Here is a 14,903-nt window from a genome sequence, read left to right as displayed (position 1 = left end):
GCTTTGATGGCCAGAATTCCTTACTTAAACTCGCTGAGATCTCTCTTTCTAGTATTTCCAACTACTGGTAGAAAAGAACCTTGTAAAGCCAAAATTATCTTAATTTCCAAATGAGAAATGTGGTGCTTAGAAGGATGAAATGATTTGTCCAAGGATACACAGCCAACAAGCAGCAGAGCTGGGATTTGAAACCTAGCAGTCTGAGCCCAGAGCCTGTTTGTTGCCTCAGGATGTGTAATGGGTGTGGCTTTTCATCTCCCCCTACTGGTTGCCATCTATACAGCTCTGCTTTTCTGCTTTTCTGTTTTATATGTTGGAGTTCTAAGTTCACTTTTTTGAAAATGCTATAATAAACACAACCAGCAAAAACTGGGCTGTTCCTACAAAACCCCTGAACCCAAAAGGAACATCACTTAGAGAAAAGAGGTCACTCTGGCCAAAGTCTACTGACCTGGGATTCTGTACAGAAGCATAGCCTGGATACAAGGAGCAAGTTCGACTGGGTAACCCAAGGTAGCCTTTAGCACCACCTCAGCTCTCTGCAGAGTGAATATCAGCTATAGTCCTTGTGTAGATACAAGGACTGTTTAAAGCAGTCATTGTGACAGCTGGCAATCTAACAAGTGCAGACAAGAGGCACCTGGTTGTGGCCACTCACGGAAGCAGTAAGGTACCTTCAGTTTAAAAAAAGAAAAACATAACAACAAAAACTGCAATCTGCCTGGGGTCATTCGAGGTACAAAGGTATTGTTCAACATAGTGAAAAGAAAATGAGATTCAGTCAGAGTTCTAATTCTACCACTTTCTGGCTACATGGTGCAATTTTGAGCAAATCATTCCATCTCTACCATTACACATCCTAAGGGTAGGAACGTTTCTCCTTCCTCTTCGGTCTCTCTGTTTCTAAAGATCACTGCAGTGCCTACCACCAGTAGATGCTCAATGAATGAAACAAAGAAAAATGCAAGCCCATAATGAGTTTGACCACCCTCAAGATGTCAAAGAGCAGGCAGTGGCGCAGTGGATAGAGCATTGAACTGGGATGCAGAGGACTCAGGTTCAAGACCCCGAGGTCACCAGCTTGAGCACGGGCTCATCTGGTTTGAGCAAAGCTTGGACCCAAGGTCATTGGCTCACGTAAGGGGTTACTCAGTCTGCTGTAGCCCCATGGTCAAGGCACATACATATGAGAAAGCAATCAATGAACAACTAAGGTGTCATAACAAAAAACTAATGATTGATGCTTCTCATCTCTCTCCATTTCTGTCCATCTGTCCCTAGCTATCCCTCTCTCTGACTCTCTCTCTCTGTCTCTGTAAGAGAAAAAAAAAGATGTCAAAATGGCCTGGTCAGGCAGTGGCACAGTGGATAGAGCATCAGCCTGGGATGCTAAGGACCCAAGTTCGAAACCCTGAGTTCACCAGCTTGAGCATGGGCTCATCCGGCTTGAATGCGGGCTCACCAGCTTGAGCACAGGGTCACTGGCTTGAACGTGGGATCATAGATATGACCCCATGGTCGCTGGCTTGAGCCCAAGGTCACTAGCTTGAGTCCAAGGTCACTGGCTTGAGCAAGGGGTCACTAGCTCTGCTGCAGCCTTCCAGTCAAGGCACTTATGAGAAAGCAATCAATGAACAACTAAGATGCTACAACGAAGAGTTGACTCTTCTCATCTCTCTACCTTCCTATCTATCCCTGTCTGTCCCTTCCTCTCTCTCACTAAAAAAAATAAAAAAAGATGTCAAAGAGCTAGGCAGAGGTAGGCTGCATTTGTAGGAGAGAACTTAGTTGTCACCTGTGGATCATTAAGATGGCTGAGGACCACCTTACAAGTCAATCTCTAGAAAGGCAACCACTCACCTCCCATGAACTGCGATGGCGGCAATGCCAGTCCTCTCTATCCGCTTCACAAGACTCAGGGTATCTTCCAGCTGAGGAGGAAGACCGCACAGGTGGTTACTGAAGCCACAGAGGGAACAGCTGCCAGTGCTTAAAGTGGGCTCAGCTCTAACCCCTCCAAACCTAATTCAGCTCCTCAAAAATTACTGACACCCGCCTGACCAGGTGGTGGCGCAGTGGATAGACTGTCGGACTGGGATGTGGAAGACCCAGGTTCGAGACCCCAGGTCGCCAGCGAGGGCTCATTTGGTTTGAGCAAAGGCCCACCAGCTTGAACCCAAGGTTGCTGGCTTCAACAAGGGGCTACTCGGTCTGCTGAAGGCCCGCAGTCAAGGCACATATGAGAAAGCAATCAATGAACAACTAAGGTGTTGCAATGCGCAATGAAAAACTAATGATCGATGCTTCTAATCTCTCTCTGTTCCTGCCTGTCTGTCCCTGTCTCTCCCTCTCTCTGACTCACTCTCTGTCTCTGGAAAAAAAAAAAGGTCACCAGCTTGAACCCAAGGTCGCTGGCTCGAGCAAGGGGTTACTCGGTCTGCTGAAGGCCCACGGTCAAGGCACATATGAGAAAGCAATCAATGAACAATTAAGGTATTGCAACGCGCAACGAAAAACTAATGATTGATGCTTCTCATCTCTCTCCATTCCTGTCTGTCTGTCCCTGTCTATCCCTCTCTCTGACTCTGTCTCTGTAAAAAAAAAAAAAAAAAATTACTGACACCCCAAATAAACATCCCTGAAAAAAGTGGACCTTCAAATGTAACACATTGTCCTTACCGAGGGTAGGATGCGAATCTTGCAGGTCACAGGTCTGCGTGTCCCTTTAACAAGAGTGCTGAGGATCTGCAGAGAGAACACAACAGCACCTACCTCTTCTAGAACAAACAATCACAACAGCTTGTACCAGTTACCTCTGCTACAGACCTGTGTGTCCCAGTGGAATGGGACATGTCTCTGTGCATGTATGTGTCCACATGAATATCTGTTGCATGCATATACATGTAAGTTCCATGAAGGAAGGTGTCCACCTTTTTTTTATGCTAGCCTCGTGCCTGGCACATAGTGGTGTACATATATTTGGTAAATAAATGAACAAGTGATGGATCTGCATGCATGCCTATGTAGAATACAGTGATCCTTTGCCAGGGCAAACATCTGAGAGCTTAAGAAATACAGACTTGTAGATCCCACCTCATATTTCCTGAATGAGTCTCTGGGGGCAGGGCTTAGGAGTATAATTTGAAAGGCTCTGCCCAACACACTCCCTCCCCAATATGATTCAGAGGCCTGACTCTGGCTGAGAACACAGGGCTCCCAGCTTCTTTCTCGCTTGAAGGCAATGCTCCCTTAATGCTGTTCCAGGATCTGCGGAGGGAGGGAGCAGGAAGGCTTTACAGGTCTTGGGCCCTATCTTCTCACACCCCACTCTATAGCTGAATCAGATATACAAGAATGAAACTGGCAAAGGAGAGGACAATACAGTCAACACATTTAAAAGTGGGTTTTTTTCCAAGTTCAGTGTTTTTAAATTATTTTTATTTATTTATTCATTTTAGAGGAGAGAGAGAGAGAGAGAAGGGGGGAGGAGCAGGAAGCATCAACTCCCATATGTGCCTTGACCAGGCAAGCCCAAGGTTTTGAACCAGTGATCTCAACGTTCCAGGTCAATGCTTTATCCACTGCGCCACCACAGGTCAGGCCAAAAGTGGTTTGTTTGTTTTTTTGCATAGTAATTATAAAGAACTTCAAAGAAAGATCAAGAAAGTCATGCAGGAAAGTCAGGGAGGTGGTAAGACCAGACTCCCTAAGAGTCAGAGATCAAGAGAGAAGTAAATGACACTGTTTGTCTGTGGCATTGCCATCTTCTTCCCTCATCAAAAATTTCAGGCCAGGCAAGCTGAGGGTAGGTGATCCCAAGAGCCCTCTTCAAGAACTGGGTTGGCTTGACCAGGCGGTGGTGCAGTGGATGGAGCGTCGGACTGGGATGCGGAGGACCCAGGTTCGAGACCCTGAGGTCACCAGCTTGAGCACAGGCTCATCTGGTTTGAGCAAAGTTCACCAGCTTGGACCAAAGGTCACTGGCTCGAGCAAGGGGTTACTTGGTCTGCTGAAGGCCCATGGTCAAGGCACATATGAGAAAGCAATCAATGAACAACTAAGGTGTCGCAACAAAAAACTGATGATTGATGCTTCTCATCTCTCTCCGTTCCTGTCTGTCTGTCCCTATCTATCCCTCTCTCTGACTCTATGTCTGTAAAAACAAAACAAAACTGGGTGCTTGTCAAGCACAGTAGGGGGCCCTGCAGGCAGCTGCTGCCAGTCTTAGTTCTAGACAGGTGAGGGCAGCAGAGAGCCAGGCTACAAGAACAAGTAGAGGCCTTTCTCTCACCACCAGGATAAGGCAGGCCCCCCAGAAGACATCAGACTAAGAGGCTGGGCTACAGGCAGGAGCACAGATAATGGGTAAGACAAGGCCTGCTGACCTATGCACAACTACCAGTGACTGGCAGGAAGGAACAGGCCTCATGTGCTGCCCCAGGGTGTCTCTAGCAGACCTTAAAGGAACACTGACCATTTAAGGGGGACTGCCAGACCCACTGAGATACACAATAAAAGTTCTCACTCCAGTCCTTTCCCTCAGGCTGACAGCACTGTCTCTGGAAGGCTCCTTTGCAAGTGCTGACTTAGAATCCTCTGATGTTTGGTGACTTAAGTAGCATTGGCTGGTTTGATCCAATTCTGTTTTGCAGAGCTTCCCTTTGGTATATTTTTTCCAAGTAGCTCTAAGCACCTTCTTCAGTATTTGTTTATTTCAAGTGAATATTCAGGACCAGGAAGGAAATTAGTAACTAAAAGCCCTAGCCACTTGCAAGTGTCATCATACTGAGAGGAGAGGGCAACTAGAGTCTGTCCTCTGGCAGGCCTCTAGCATGAAACTCTCCCGGACCCAACCCTCCCAGATTCAAGTGATATCACGACTCTGTGATGTGAACGTCTTTGTGGAAAAGGACCTGTGACAGACCCATATCTGAGCAGATTACAGCACATCTACCCACAGGCAGGCTTGTCTTAACAGATCCACAGGGTGACTCAGGAAAAGCTCCCGTAGTTGTTGGGAAGCGCTTGGGGAGGAGAATGGGAGAGCTTAGCTTGGGAATTACTGAGAACTGAGTTCAAGTACTGGCCCTGCCAGTTGTTAGCCATGGCCCAAGTTCAGTATGTACAAGGAGGATGCCCTGGGCAGCAGGGGTTGGGGAGCCCAGGGCATCCTGGGCAAGGGTGAGAGAGAGAATATTACTAAAGTAGAGTCTAAAACTTAGGTTCTTAATCCAGTGAGGTTATACCAGAGTTACCTGGGAAGCTCTGTCAAAAGACTGATATCCCCTCCTGTCCCCTATCCAACCAAAGCATAGATAGAATTCTCAACAGACAGCATCCTATCTATTTCTAAAATTTCTCATCATTCTACACAAGCATCCTTATTTTGAAGAAACTTCTGCCAGTGGCCCTGAGATGTTCCCACAGATGGAACCATGGGCCTATCTAAAACACCAAGCTGAGAGGACCCACAAAGCTCTCTCCAAGTTCGCCCAGTTTGCCAGCACAGTATGAGCCTGATTCTATTCTAGCTCACCATTCTCAGATCCCATTTGGCTTTCCTGTGAAAGCCTGGAACCTCCTCTCCATGAGACAAACCCCATCTACCAGCCTGCCCTCGCCCATCCAACCACCCTACCAAACAAGGAGTTGCATGAACTGAGCTTCTGAAGTGGGGTGTAACTCTGCTACCTCATATGTGAAATGTACCCAGAGATGACCAGTGGAGAGGACAGAGCCAACAGCATGAGAGGGAGAAGCCAGGAATCCAGAGGATAACAAAAATGGCTGTGTGCACATATTGTGAAGCAAACACCCACACTGGGGCCCCTCCCTTACTTACAGCAATGAGTTCGACATCCAGTTGTCCACATTCACTCCATCCTGCATAGTGGTGTTTAACTGGAGGTTCTAGCCCGGATATCTAATAACATGTGTGTGTATACTGACCTCTGGCTAGACACTTATAAACTACACCTGACACCTTTACTGCAAAATGCCATAGAGAGGGGGCACTGATGCTGGGATAGAGGTCACAAGATCATGGCTCTAGACTCTGCTGTTTATTCGCTTTATGACCATGAGCAAATTATTCCTCTCTTAATTATTCCTCTTATTATTTCTCTCTGTTTAATTATTCTTGATCAAATAGAGATAACAAATGGTTTCTCTGTCTACTTCAAGGGATTTGGAGATCAAATGGAATAAATGCTGGAAAATACTTTGGAAATTACAAATAGTAAGGATATAATATAGGAACATTATACATACATTATATGTACCTATCTGGTCATGGAAAAAACAAGAAGGCATCTAGGTCATAAACACATGGCCTTCCCATGTCCCAGAAACACTGGAGCTGGAAGAATACACAGGGGTGAGCTGCTGACACAGCAGTCAGCACAAATAGTGGCAGCTTTTAGTGGTGATACTTTATTCCAAGTTGCCACAGCCTGTGGGAGGCACTAGGAGTCTTAAAGCCCAGGCAGGAAAGTGAGGATGGAGAATAAGAAGGAAGTCAAAGGAGCTGAGAGAAGCAACAAGATGAGAGCTGGTGGACTGAGAGAGGTAAATAAAAGGTGTATATGGTGTGGCAGAAAATGTCATCCCCACATGCTCTAGCAGTTCACAATACTGGGTGGCAAATGCCAACCTGTCCCCAAGGTCTCACAAACTTGGCCACCAGACTCACTCAGGGGATCAAAAGAGACAAATTTCAACTTACCTTGTATGACCCCGGCCTGGCCTGCTCCCCAAGGCTGGTGGCGGATTCTGTCAGTATTCAGGGAACCCACTGCTATACTTATCAAACCCCGGGAGAGGCCAATCCTCCCCCAGCCACCCCACAGCCACTGAGCCTGTCCACAACCTACAGGTAGCCTGGCCTATGCTCTAATGATCTTCTCAGAAGGAAGAGAGCCAACACAGAGAGCCAATACAGTTCTTCACAAAGAAAAGAGAACTCTCCCCGGGGCTCCCGCCGGCTTCTCCGGGATCGGTTGCGTTACTGCACTGGACGCCTCACGGCACCCATCTCCACCACTCCGGATTCAGGGATCTGAACCCGACTCCCTTTCGATCAGCTGAGGGCAACCAAAGGGAGGTCATCGCTCGTCCCTTCGGAACTGCGCTCACCCATCTCTCAGGACCGACTGACCCATGTTCAACTGCTGTTCACCTAGCCCTGGGCCTTTAAGGAACTCCAAGGTTAATGTAGGCTGGCTCAGGAGTTCCTGAACTTGGCTGCATGTCAAATCACTAGAAAGCCTTTTACAAATTTTCCAGATCCCAGGTGGAGTGATTGATTCATTAAATCTGAGGGAGGGGAGTGAGAAGTGTTTCATGTTTAAGAACCTCTGCTTTCACTCAGGCAGGGCTTACCTTCTCAATCTTGTCAGGATCTGACAGCAGAGCAGCTCCCATTCCTCCCTAAGAAAAAGCACACAGAGGGGCTTCTCAGAGCTGGAGAGGGGTGGTCCCTCCCCGTGATAAGGCAACATGGCAGCATCCCAGCACTTATCTCTAAGATGCCAAAGTCCACTGGCAAGCAGCACTTCTAAGAAGCAAGTGGGAAAGCAATTTCCATGCCCACAATGCCATGGATCAGAGCTTGATGAGCTCTTTATTTGTTTTTATTTAATGTTTATTTTATTGATTTTAGAGAGAGAGGAAGGGAGAAAGGGGGAAAGAGAGAGAGAGAGAGAAAGAGAGACAGGAACATCAATCTGTTCCTGTACGTGCCTGACCAGAAACTGAACCGGCAACCTCTGCACTTTGGGACAGTGCTCTAACCACCCGAGCTATCCAGCGAGTTGATGCTTCCTGCTCCTCCCCCCTTTCTCCCTTTCTCTTCTCTAAAATCGATAAATAAAATTTTAAAAAATAATGTTTCAGGATTGCCTATTCCCTAACCAGGGTCTCAGTGTCTTAATGTACTAAACTCTTGCCCTGACTAGGTAGTTTGGTTGGTAAGAGCTTTGTCCCGAAGTGCAGGGGTTGCCAGTTAGGTCCCCATTCAGGGCACATATAAAAACAGATCAATATTCCTGTCTCTCTCTCTCTCTTCCTCTCTAAAATCAATAAATTTAAAAATAAATTAAAATAAAATAAACTCTATGCCAAGCCCTTAAAAAACAATGAGTCAGGTCCTGGCCAGTTGGCTCAAGAGTATAGCGTTGGTCCATCATGTGGAAGTCCTGGGTTCAATTCCCAGTCAGGGCACACAGGAGAAACGCCCATCTGCTTCTCCACCCTTCCCCCTCCCTTTCCTTTGCTCTATCTCTCTCTTCCCCTCCCGCAGCCAAGGCTCCATTGGAGCAAAGTTGGCCCAGGCGCTGAGGATGGCTCTATGGCCTCTGCCTCAGGTGCTAGAATGGCTCTGACCACAACACAGCAACACCCCAGATGGGCAGAGCATCGCCCCCTGGTGGGAAGGCCAGGTGGATCCTGGTTGGGTGCATGCATGAGTCTGTCTGACTGCCTCCCCGCTTCTAACTTTGGAAAAAAAAAAAAAAAGAATCATTCTTTCTTTGAAACAAAAGCATGCACCTTCCTTCTATCCTACCATCACTTGCTTTGGTGCCACCACCATCAGCAAAGCCACTCAGAGGCATGCAACCTGCAGACTTTGCCCAGGCCTCTCCCCTGCCAGCAACAATGGTCCAATCCTGAGCACCTAGAGCAATAAACAAAGTCCCAACTAATGGACACCAGCAATCCATGGAGTCACATGAATCCTTTAAATTTTTAATTGATTTGAGAGAGAAAGAGAGAGAGAGAAACAACAATTTGCTGTTCCACTTATTTATGCATTCATTGGTTGATTCTCGTATGTGCTCTGACAAGGGGTCAAACCTGCAACCTTGGTCTATTGGGACAATGCTCGGACCAACTTAGCTACCCAGGGTGCCATGTGATTCTTGACATTAACAATAGCAGGTGTCGCCTGACCAGGCGGTGGCGCAGTGGATAGAGCATCGGACTGGGATGCAGAGGACCAGGGTTCAAGACTCCGAGGTCGCCAGCTTGAGTGTGGGCTCATCTGGTTTGAGGAAAAGCCCACCAGCTTGAACCCAAGGTCGCTGGCTCCAAAGGGGTTATTTGGTCTGCTGAAGGCCCGCGGTCAAGACACATATGAGAAAGCAATCAATGAACAACTAAGATGTTGCAACCCGAAACAAAAAACTAATGATTGATGCTTCTCATCTCTCTCCGTTCCTGTCTGTCTGTCTGTCCCTGTCTATCCCTCTCTCTGACTCACTCTCTGTCTCTGTAAAATAAATAAATAAATAAACAATAGCAGGTGTCTCTTGATGGTGAGACTACTGGGGATTTGAACCGGTTATCTCAGCATTCCAGGTTAACGCTTTATCCACTGAGCCACCACAGGTCAGGCATGACCACTATGTTTTTGCTACAGAAAGGGGATGGCCTTTTTACAACAGAAAGGGTGATTTTCCTGTTCTTTTTTTTTGTACTTTTCTATTATCCAAATTTACAATGGCATGACCTACTTTAATATAATGGGGGTAAGGGAATATTAAAAATCTGAACCCATTAAGAGTAAGGTAAAGGTAAGAAAAACAAATCCAAATAAACAAAAAAGAAAAAAAGAAAAACAAATCCAATAAATACATGCTGTCAATATATAGATTGCATACTAACGAATGCTCACAGTCTGTGCTCAAAAGGTTTAAGTTCAGTGATTACATGTTTTAAAGAATGACAGACTAGAATCAGAGAGAACACTGACCCACCACAGACTCAGCCAGCCAGAGCTGCCTATCAGAGGAAAATGGGAAGGGCAGAAAAAGACTGGCCCTGGCCAACCTTGGCCACAGATACAAACCTTGGAGGCTATGAGAAAGCCCTGGGCACCTGGACTCCATCTATCCTTCAGCTCACCCACAATTCAGCCCTTCCTTGTGGAATCACAGGCTCTAAAATGCAGTCTCACCGCCCTTTCCACAACAATGGCTTTCTTGATTGGTATTTCCTTCCTTCCTTTCTATTTAACTGATTTATTTACTTTTTTGAATAGGTAACATATTTAAATTTTTAAAGACTCAAAAGCGTAAAAAGTAAGAACCCTCTCTCCCTAAGGAATGGAAAACGTTTCAATGTATACTTTCAATATGGCTTCAATTTTATTTTAAAACTTATTTATTGCCCTGGCCAATTGGTTCAGAGGCAGAATGTTGGCCTGGCGTGTGGATGTCCCGGGTTCAATTCCTGATCAGGGAACAAAGGAGAAGCGACCATCTGCTTCTGCACTCTCCCCTCCTGCAGCCATGGCTCGACTGGTTCAAGCAGATCAGCCCCGGGCGCTAAGGACGGTTCTGTGGAGCCTCTTCCTCAAATGTTAAAATAGCTTGGTTGTGAGCATGGTCCCAGATGAACAGAGTATCAGCCCTAGATGGGGGTCTCTGGTGGATCCCAGTTGGGGTGCATGCAGGAGTCTATCTCTGTAGCTCCCCTCCTCTCACTTGGAAAAATAAAGGGAAAAAAACTTACTTATTTACTTTAGAGAGGAAGGGAGAGAGGAACAGATACAGAAACAGAAACATCAATCTGTTCCTGTATGTGCCCTGACTGGGGATTGAACCTACCACCTTTGTGTGTCAGGATGATGCTCTAACCATGGAGCTATCTGGCCAGGGCAATATGGCTTCAATTTTTGAACCATCAGAAGTGAGCAAATGCTCAAGTGGCATGCACTGGTATGGCATACTGCTAAGTATCTGTTCAGACCGGTCGGTAACAGTGCTGTACTAGTTGTTCATTATTGTGAGCAGCACCCCTGCAAAGGAAATTTAATCCCTGTGCAAAACCAAATAAAACTTAATTTCCTTCTCTAGAGGAAACCAGTGTTACTAGTTCCTTGTCTGTCTTTTCAAATATATCCTATGAAGAAAAAACTAAATACAGTACATATAAATATCCATCCCCCATCCCCCAAACAGAAATGGTGGTATACCATAAACAATTCCAACCCTTGTTGTTTTTCATTCCAGGAACTCAGGGAGATTACTCCAGTAATTTCAACTCTGCTCTTTACTTAACTCACGAACACAATGAAGTAATCTGAAGATAACGCAACAGAATCCAAAGTTTTCAATTCCCCAAAGACAACTTCAAATCTCCATAATTCCTTGAAGCAGCTGTCCACAGACCGTCTGGGTTTTCCCCACCTAGTATAGGATCTAGTTCAGAAGCAGATATATAAGTAGTTGCCATGTCCCATTAGTCCTCCTTTAATCTGCACCCTATACTTGTAAACAGTATGAAGAACTCAGTTTACCTTGGTGGAATACTCTTTTGGACAGCCCATGTTGACGTCAATACCAGCCACATCATTTTCTCTGGAAAAACATGAAGTAGAAAAGGTAGTAAATATACAACTTGAGGAAAGAAGGCAGAGTCAAAGGCATGGGTCTGTGCTCATGAATCCCTTACCACGTCCCAGGCCTAAAACACACCAAGCCTCAGTATCAAAAAATCTGTCTCCAAATAGTGCAACCGACTCCCCCAAGCACAGCTCAAGAGGCATGGCATATGTGCTCAGACATTTACAAAGAGTTAGTTGTAGAGGACTTTGCTACTTCGGAGTTATATCAGATAACTCAAATACTGAGTGACAGTCACACTGAACTCGATCCCAGAGTTCCAGTTCTGATTATGGTAGTGAAAGCCACTTGTCCACGCACAATAGTGACATGAGCATAAAAGCCCTTGCCCAGGCACTAATTCTGGTGGAAGCTTCAAGACTGCCTTTGCTGGCTGCACCATGCAGTGGCTTACTCCAAACAGTTCTCAGATGTAGAAAGGACCCTTACCTCCTCTTCCGCTATGTACATAGTTAACAGGCTGTGATTCAGCAGCAAGTATTGTGTGAGTTCCTCCTCATCCTTACTGTAATTAATAACAATAGCCAATACTTACTAACCACTCACTATGTGCCACACATTGCAAAGACATTTATGTGCATTATTTCTTTTACCTCTTCCTGTAATTCCAGGGGCAGGTAATATACTGGTCTCACTTTGTAGATGAGAAAACTAAGTTCTCAGCAAGGGTACCTAAGGTCACACAGCAAGTAGCAAAGCCAGAATTCCAAACCAGGTCCACTGAACTACTTAACCACAACACTCTCCTGCCTTCTTTTTTTTTTTTGTATTTTTCTGAAGCTGGAAACGGGGAGAGACAGTCAGACAGACTCCCGCATGCGCCCGACCGGGATCCACCTGGCATGCCCACCAGGGGTGATGCTCTGCCCACCGGGGGCGATGCTCTGCCCCTCCGGGGCGTCACTCTGCCGTGACCAGAGCCACTCTAGCGCCTGGGGCAGAGGCCAAGGAGCCATCCTCAGCGCCTGGGCCATCTTTGCTCCAATGGAGCCTTGCTGCGGGAGGGGAAGAGAGAGACAGAGAGGAAGGAGGGAGGGGGTGGAGAAGCAAATGGGCTTCTCCTATGTGCCCTGGCCGGGAATCGAACCTGGGTCCCCCGCACACCAGGCCGACGCTCTACCGCTGAGCCAACCGGCCAGGGCACTCTCCTGCCTTCTTTAATTTAGGAAGCAATAGGTCTAACCTACACTTCATGAGATTAAAACTTCAGGGCTCATAGTCATAAGAATCCTTGGCAAGGGAACCTCATGAATAAACGCTAAAAACCAGGCATCAATACAGAGGTTATCTGGGATCTAGGCACAGTGGGAACATATGAGTCCCAGGGAAGCCCTCGGACTCTACAAACAGAGATGGAAACCAGACAGGAAACAGAATATAATGTACTAGAAGGCAGAAGGGTAGTCACCTCCAAAGTCACCAGGAACAGTGAGGCCTCAAAGCCCACAAGAGAGGCAAAGATAGTTCTAAGAGGAAAGAACTTACACAAGTCTGGCCACAGCAAGGGCTCGCTCTGCATCTGAAGTCCCCTAGGAACACAAAAGGCTGCATCAATCACCGCCCTGACATAGGTACACACACACTTGCAAACACACCCATGCATGCCATGCACATACACGTCAGCAAATGGAGTCCAGCAGGTGTCCCTTAAACAACCAGTCCACTAGACTAGTTCACTGTCAAAGGCCAAAAGTGGACCTAGAGGGCCTAGAAAATGTCATCAATGCCATGATTACTGTCAAACATACAAAGAAACTAAAAAAATTTTATAGTGAACAATCACATATCCACCACTTAGAGTCTATAATTAACATTTTGCTATATTTGCTTTATCATAAGCCTACCCATTGTTGTCAATTTTTAAAAAATCTAATTTGGGAGCTATTCTGAAAAAAATACCAAGAAATGCCCAAAGAGAGAGAAGAAAGCTACATAGTCATTACAACTCTAACATAAATACTAACTACTCTTGAGCAAACCTCATTTCTTTCTTTGAGAATACAGACTACACAAAAACAAAGACCATGATCTGAATAACTAATATTAGAAATTAAAAATATATAAATCATGCCAAATGGGTAACTTCTATAATTAAGGAAATTAAATTTGAGACCGGAGACACATAACAGGCTGTGATAGCTTGATTTCCATAAACTATCTCCAACAACGTAATCATTCACAAGCAGAACTTTGAAAAATGTTAAAGAGGGATCTTCGGGAAGCCACCACTGTGCTTTAAAGCCCAGCCATTTAACACTGGCCCAGTGCAGGGCAAGAGATGGCAAATCCTGGCGACAGGTGAGGTCTGGGATCTCGTACCATCTGGAAGACGACCCTGCTCTGTTCTCTTTTGCAGGTGCGGAAGACTACTCGGTCATCGGGGGCCACAAAGTCCACTGTGCTGAGCACTTCTGCAAGAAAACACAAACACACAGGCCCACCCACTCATGAAGCAAGTTCAACCTAGCCTAATTCCTGCAAGAAAACACAGCAAAAGTTTCAGCTTAAAGGGGACACAAGAAGTACACAATTCTTAAAAAGAAATCAGTGAGCAGCCTAACCAGGCAGTGGCACAGTGGATAGAGTGTCAGCCTGGGATGCAGCGAACCCAGGTTCGAAACCCCAAGGTTGCCAGTTTGAGCACAGGTTCATCCAGCTTGAGTATGGGCTCACCTACTTGAGCATGGGGTCACCATCTTGAGCGTGGGATCATAGATATGACCCCATGGTTGCTGACTTGAGTCCAAGGTCTCTAGCTTGAAGCCCAAGATTGCCAGCTTGAGCAAGGGGTCACTGGCTCAGCTGAAACCTCCAGGTTAAGGCACATGAGAAAGCAATCAATGAACTACTAAGAAGCCACACGAAGAACTGATGCTTCTCATCTCTCTCCCTTCCTGACTGTCTGTCCGTCTCTCTGTCTTTCTCTCTTTCTTGCTAAAAAAAAAGAGAGAGAGAAATCTGTGAGTACATGGGAGACTTCTGAGAGGCTAATGATGTTCTATTTCCTGACCCGGGTAATAGTCACTTACATGGTTGGTTGTTTAGTTATTTATTAAACTGCATGCTTGTGTTGATGCACTTTCTCTGTATGGTTGTTACATTTTGCAATTTTAAAAAACTAAGAAAAAAAATGTGCATATAGAGCACTTTGGGCTACAGATTTTGATCCAATTCTCTCAGAAGATGTCACTCTGAAATTTAGCAAAATTGCTGTTTCTTAATGACATACCAGCTGCCAGATGTCATCAGCAGAGATTTACTGTATTATAGCCACTCCCTATTTTTTTTTTTTTAAAGAGACAGAGAGAGAGACAGGGACAGACAGACAGGAAGGCAGAGAGATGAGAAGTATCAATTCCTTGTTGCAGCATCTTAGTTGTTTCCTGGTTGATTGTTCATTGATTGCTTTCTCATATGTGCGCCTTGACCGGCAGGCTACAGCAGAGCAAGTGACCCCTCTGCTCAAGCCAGCAACCATGGGGTCATGTCTTTGATCCC

The 14,903-nt window shown here is 45.9% G+C and overlaps 1 protein-coding gene across 10 annotated transcripts in view; it reads right to left on the bottom strand.

The window, feature by feature from the left end:
- Positions 1-14,903, bottom strand: part of DUS2 (dihydrouridine synthase 2) — a 45,211-nt gene that overhangs the window by 10,858 nt on the left and 19,450 nt on the right. For 7 of the 10 annotated variants that reach the window (XM_066350127.1, XM_066350123.1, XM_066350124.1 and 4 more), the window contains 6 exons: positions 13,725-13,816; positions 12,891-12,934; positions 11,300-11,360; positions 7,381-7,428; positions 2,680-2,745; positions 1,861-1,931 (listed from right to left, as the gene is read on the bottom strand). In XM_066350127.1, the coding sequence (XP_066206224.1) occupies positions 1,861-1,931; positions 2,680-2,745; positions 7,381-7,428; positions 11,300-11,360; positions 12,891-12,934; positions 13,725-13,816 (382 nt within the window). The remainder of the gene's footprint in view (positions 1-1,860; positions 1,932-2,679; positions 2,746-7,380; positions 7,429-11,299; positions 11,361-12,890; positions 12,935-13,724; positions 13,817-14,903) is intronic. The other 3 variants (XM_066350133.1, XM_066350132.1, XM_066350129.1) reach the window with 2 other exon arrangements.

The sequence above is a fragment of the Saccopteryx leptura genome, chromosome 9 (assembly GCF_036850995.1).
Source record: "Saccopteryx leptura isolate mSacLep1 chromosome 9, mSacLep1_pri_phased_curated, whole genome shotgun sequence".
NCBI classification, from domain to species: domain Eukaryota; kingdom Metazoa; phylum Chordata; class Mammalia; order Chiroptera; family Emballonuridae; genus Saccopteryx; species Saccopteryx leptura.
This window is presented reverse-complemented; position numbering and strand designations above follow the sequence as displayed.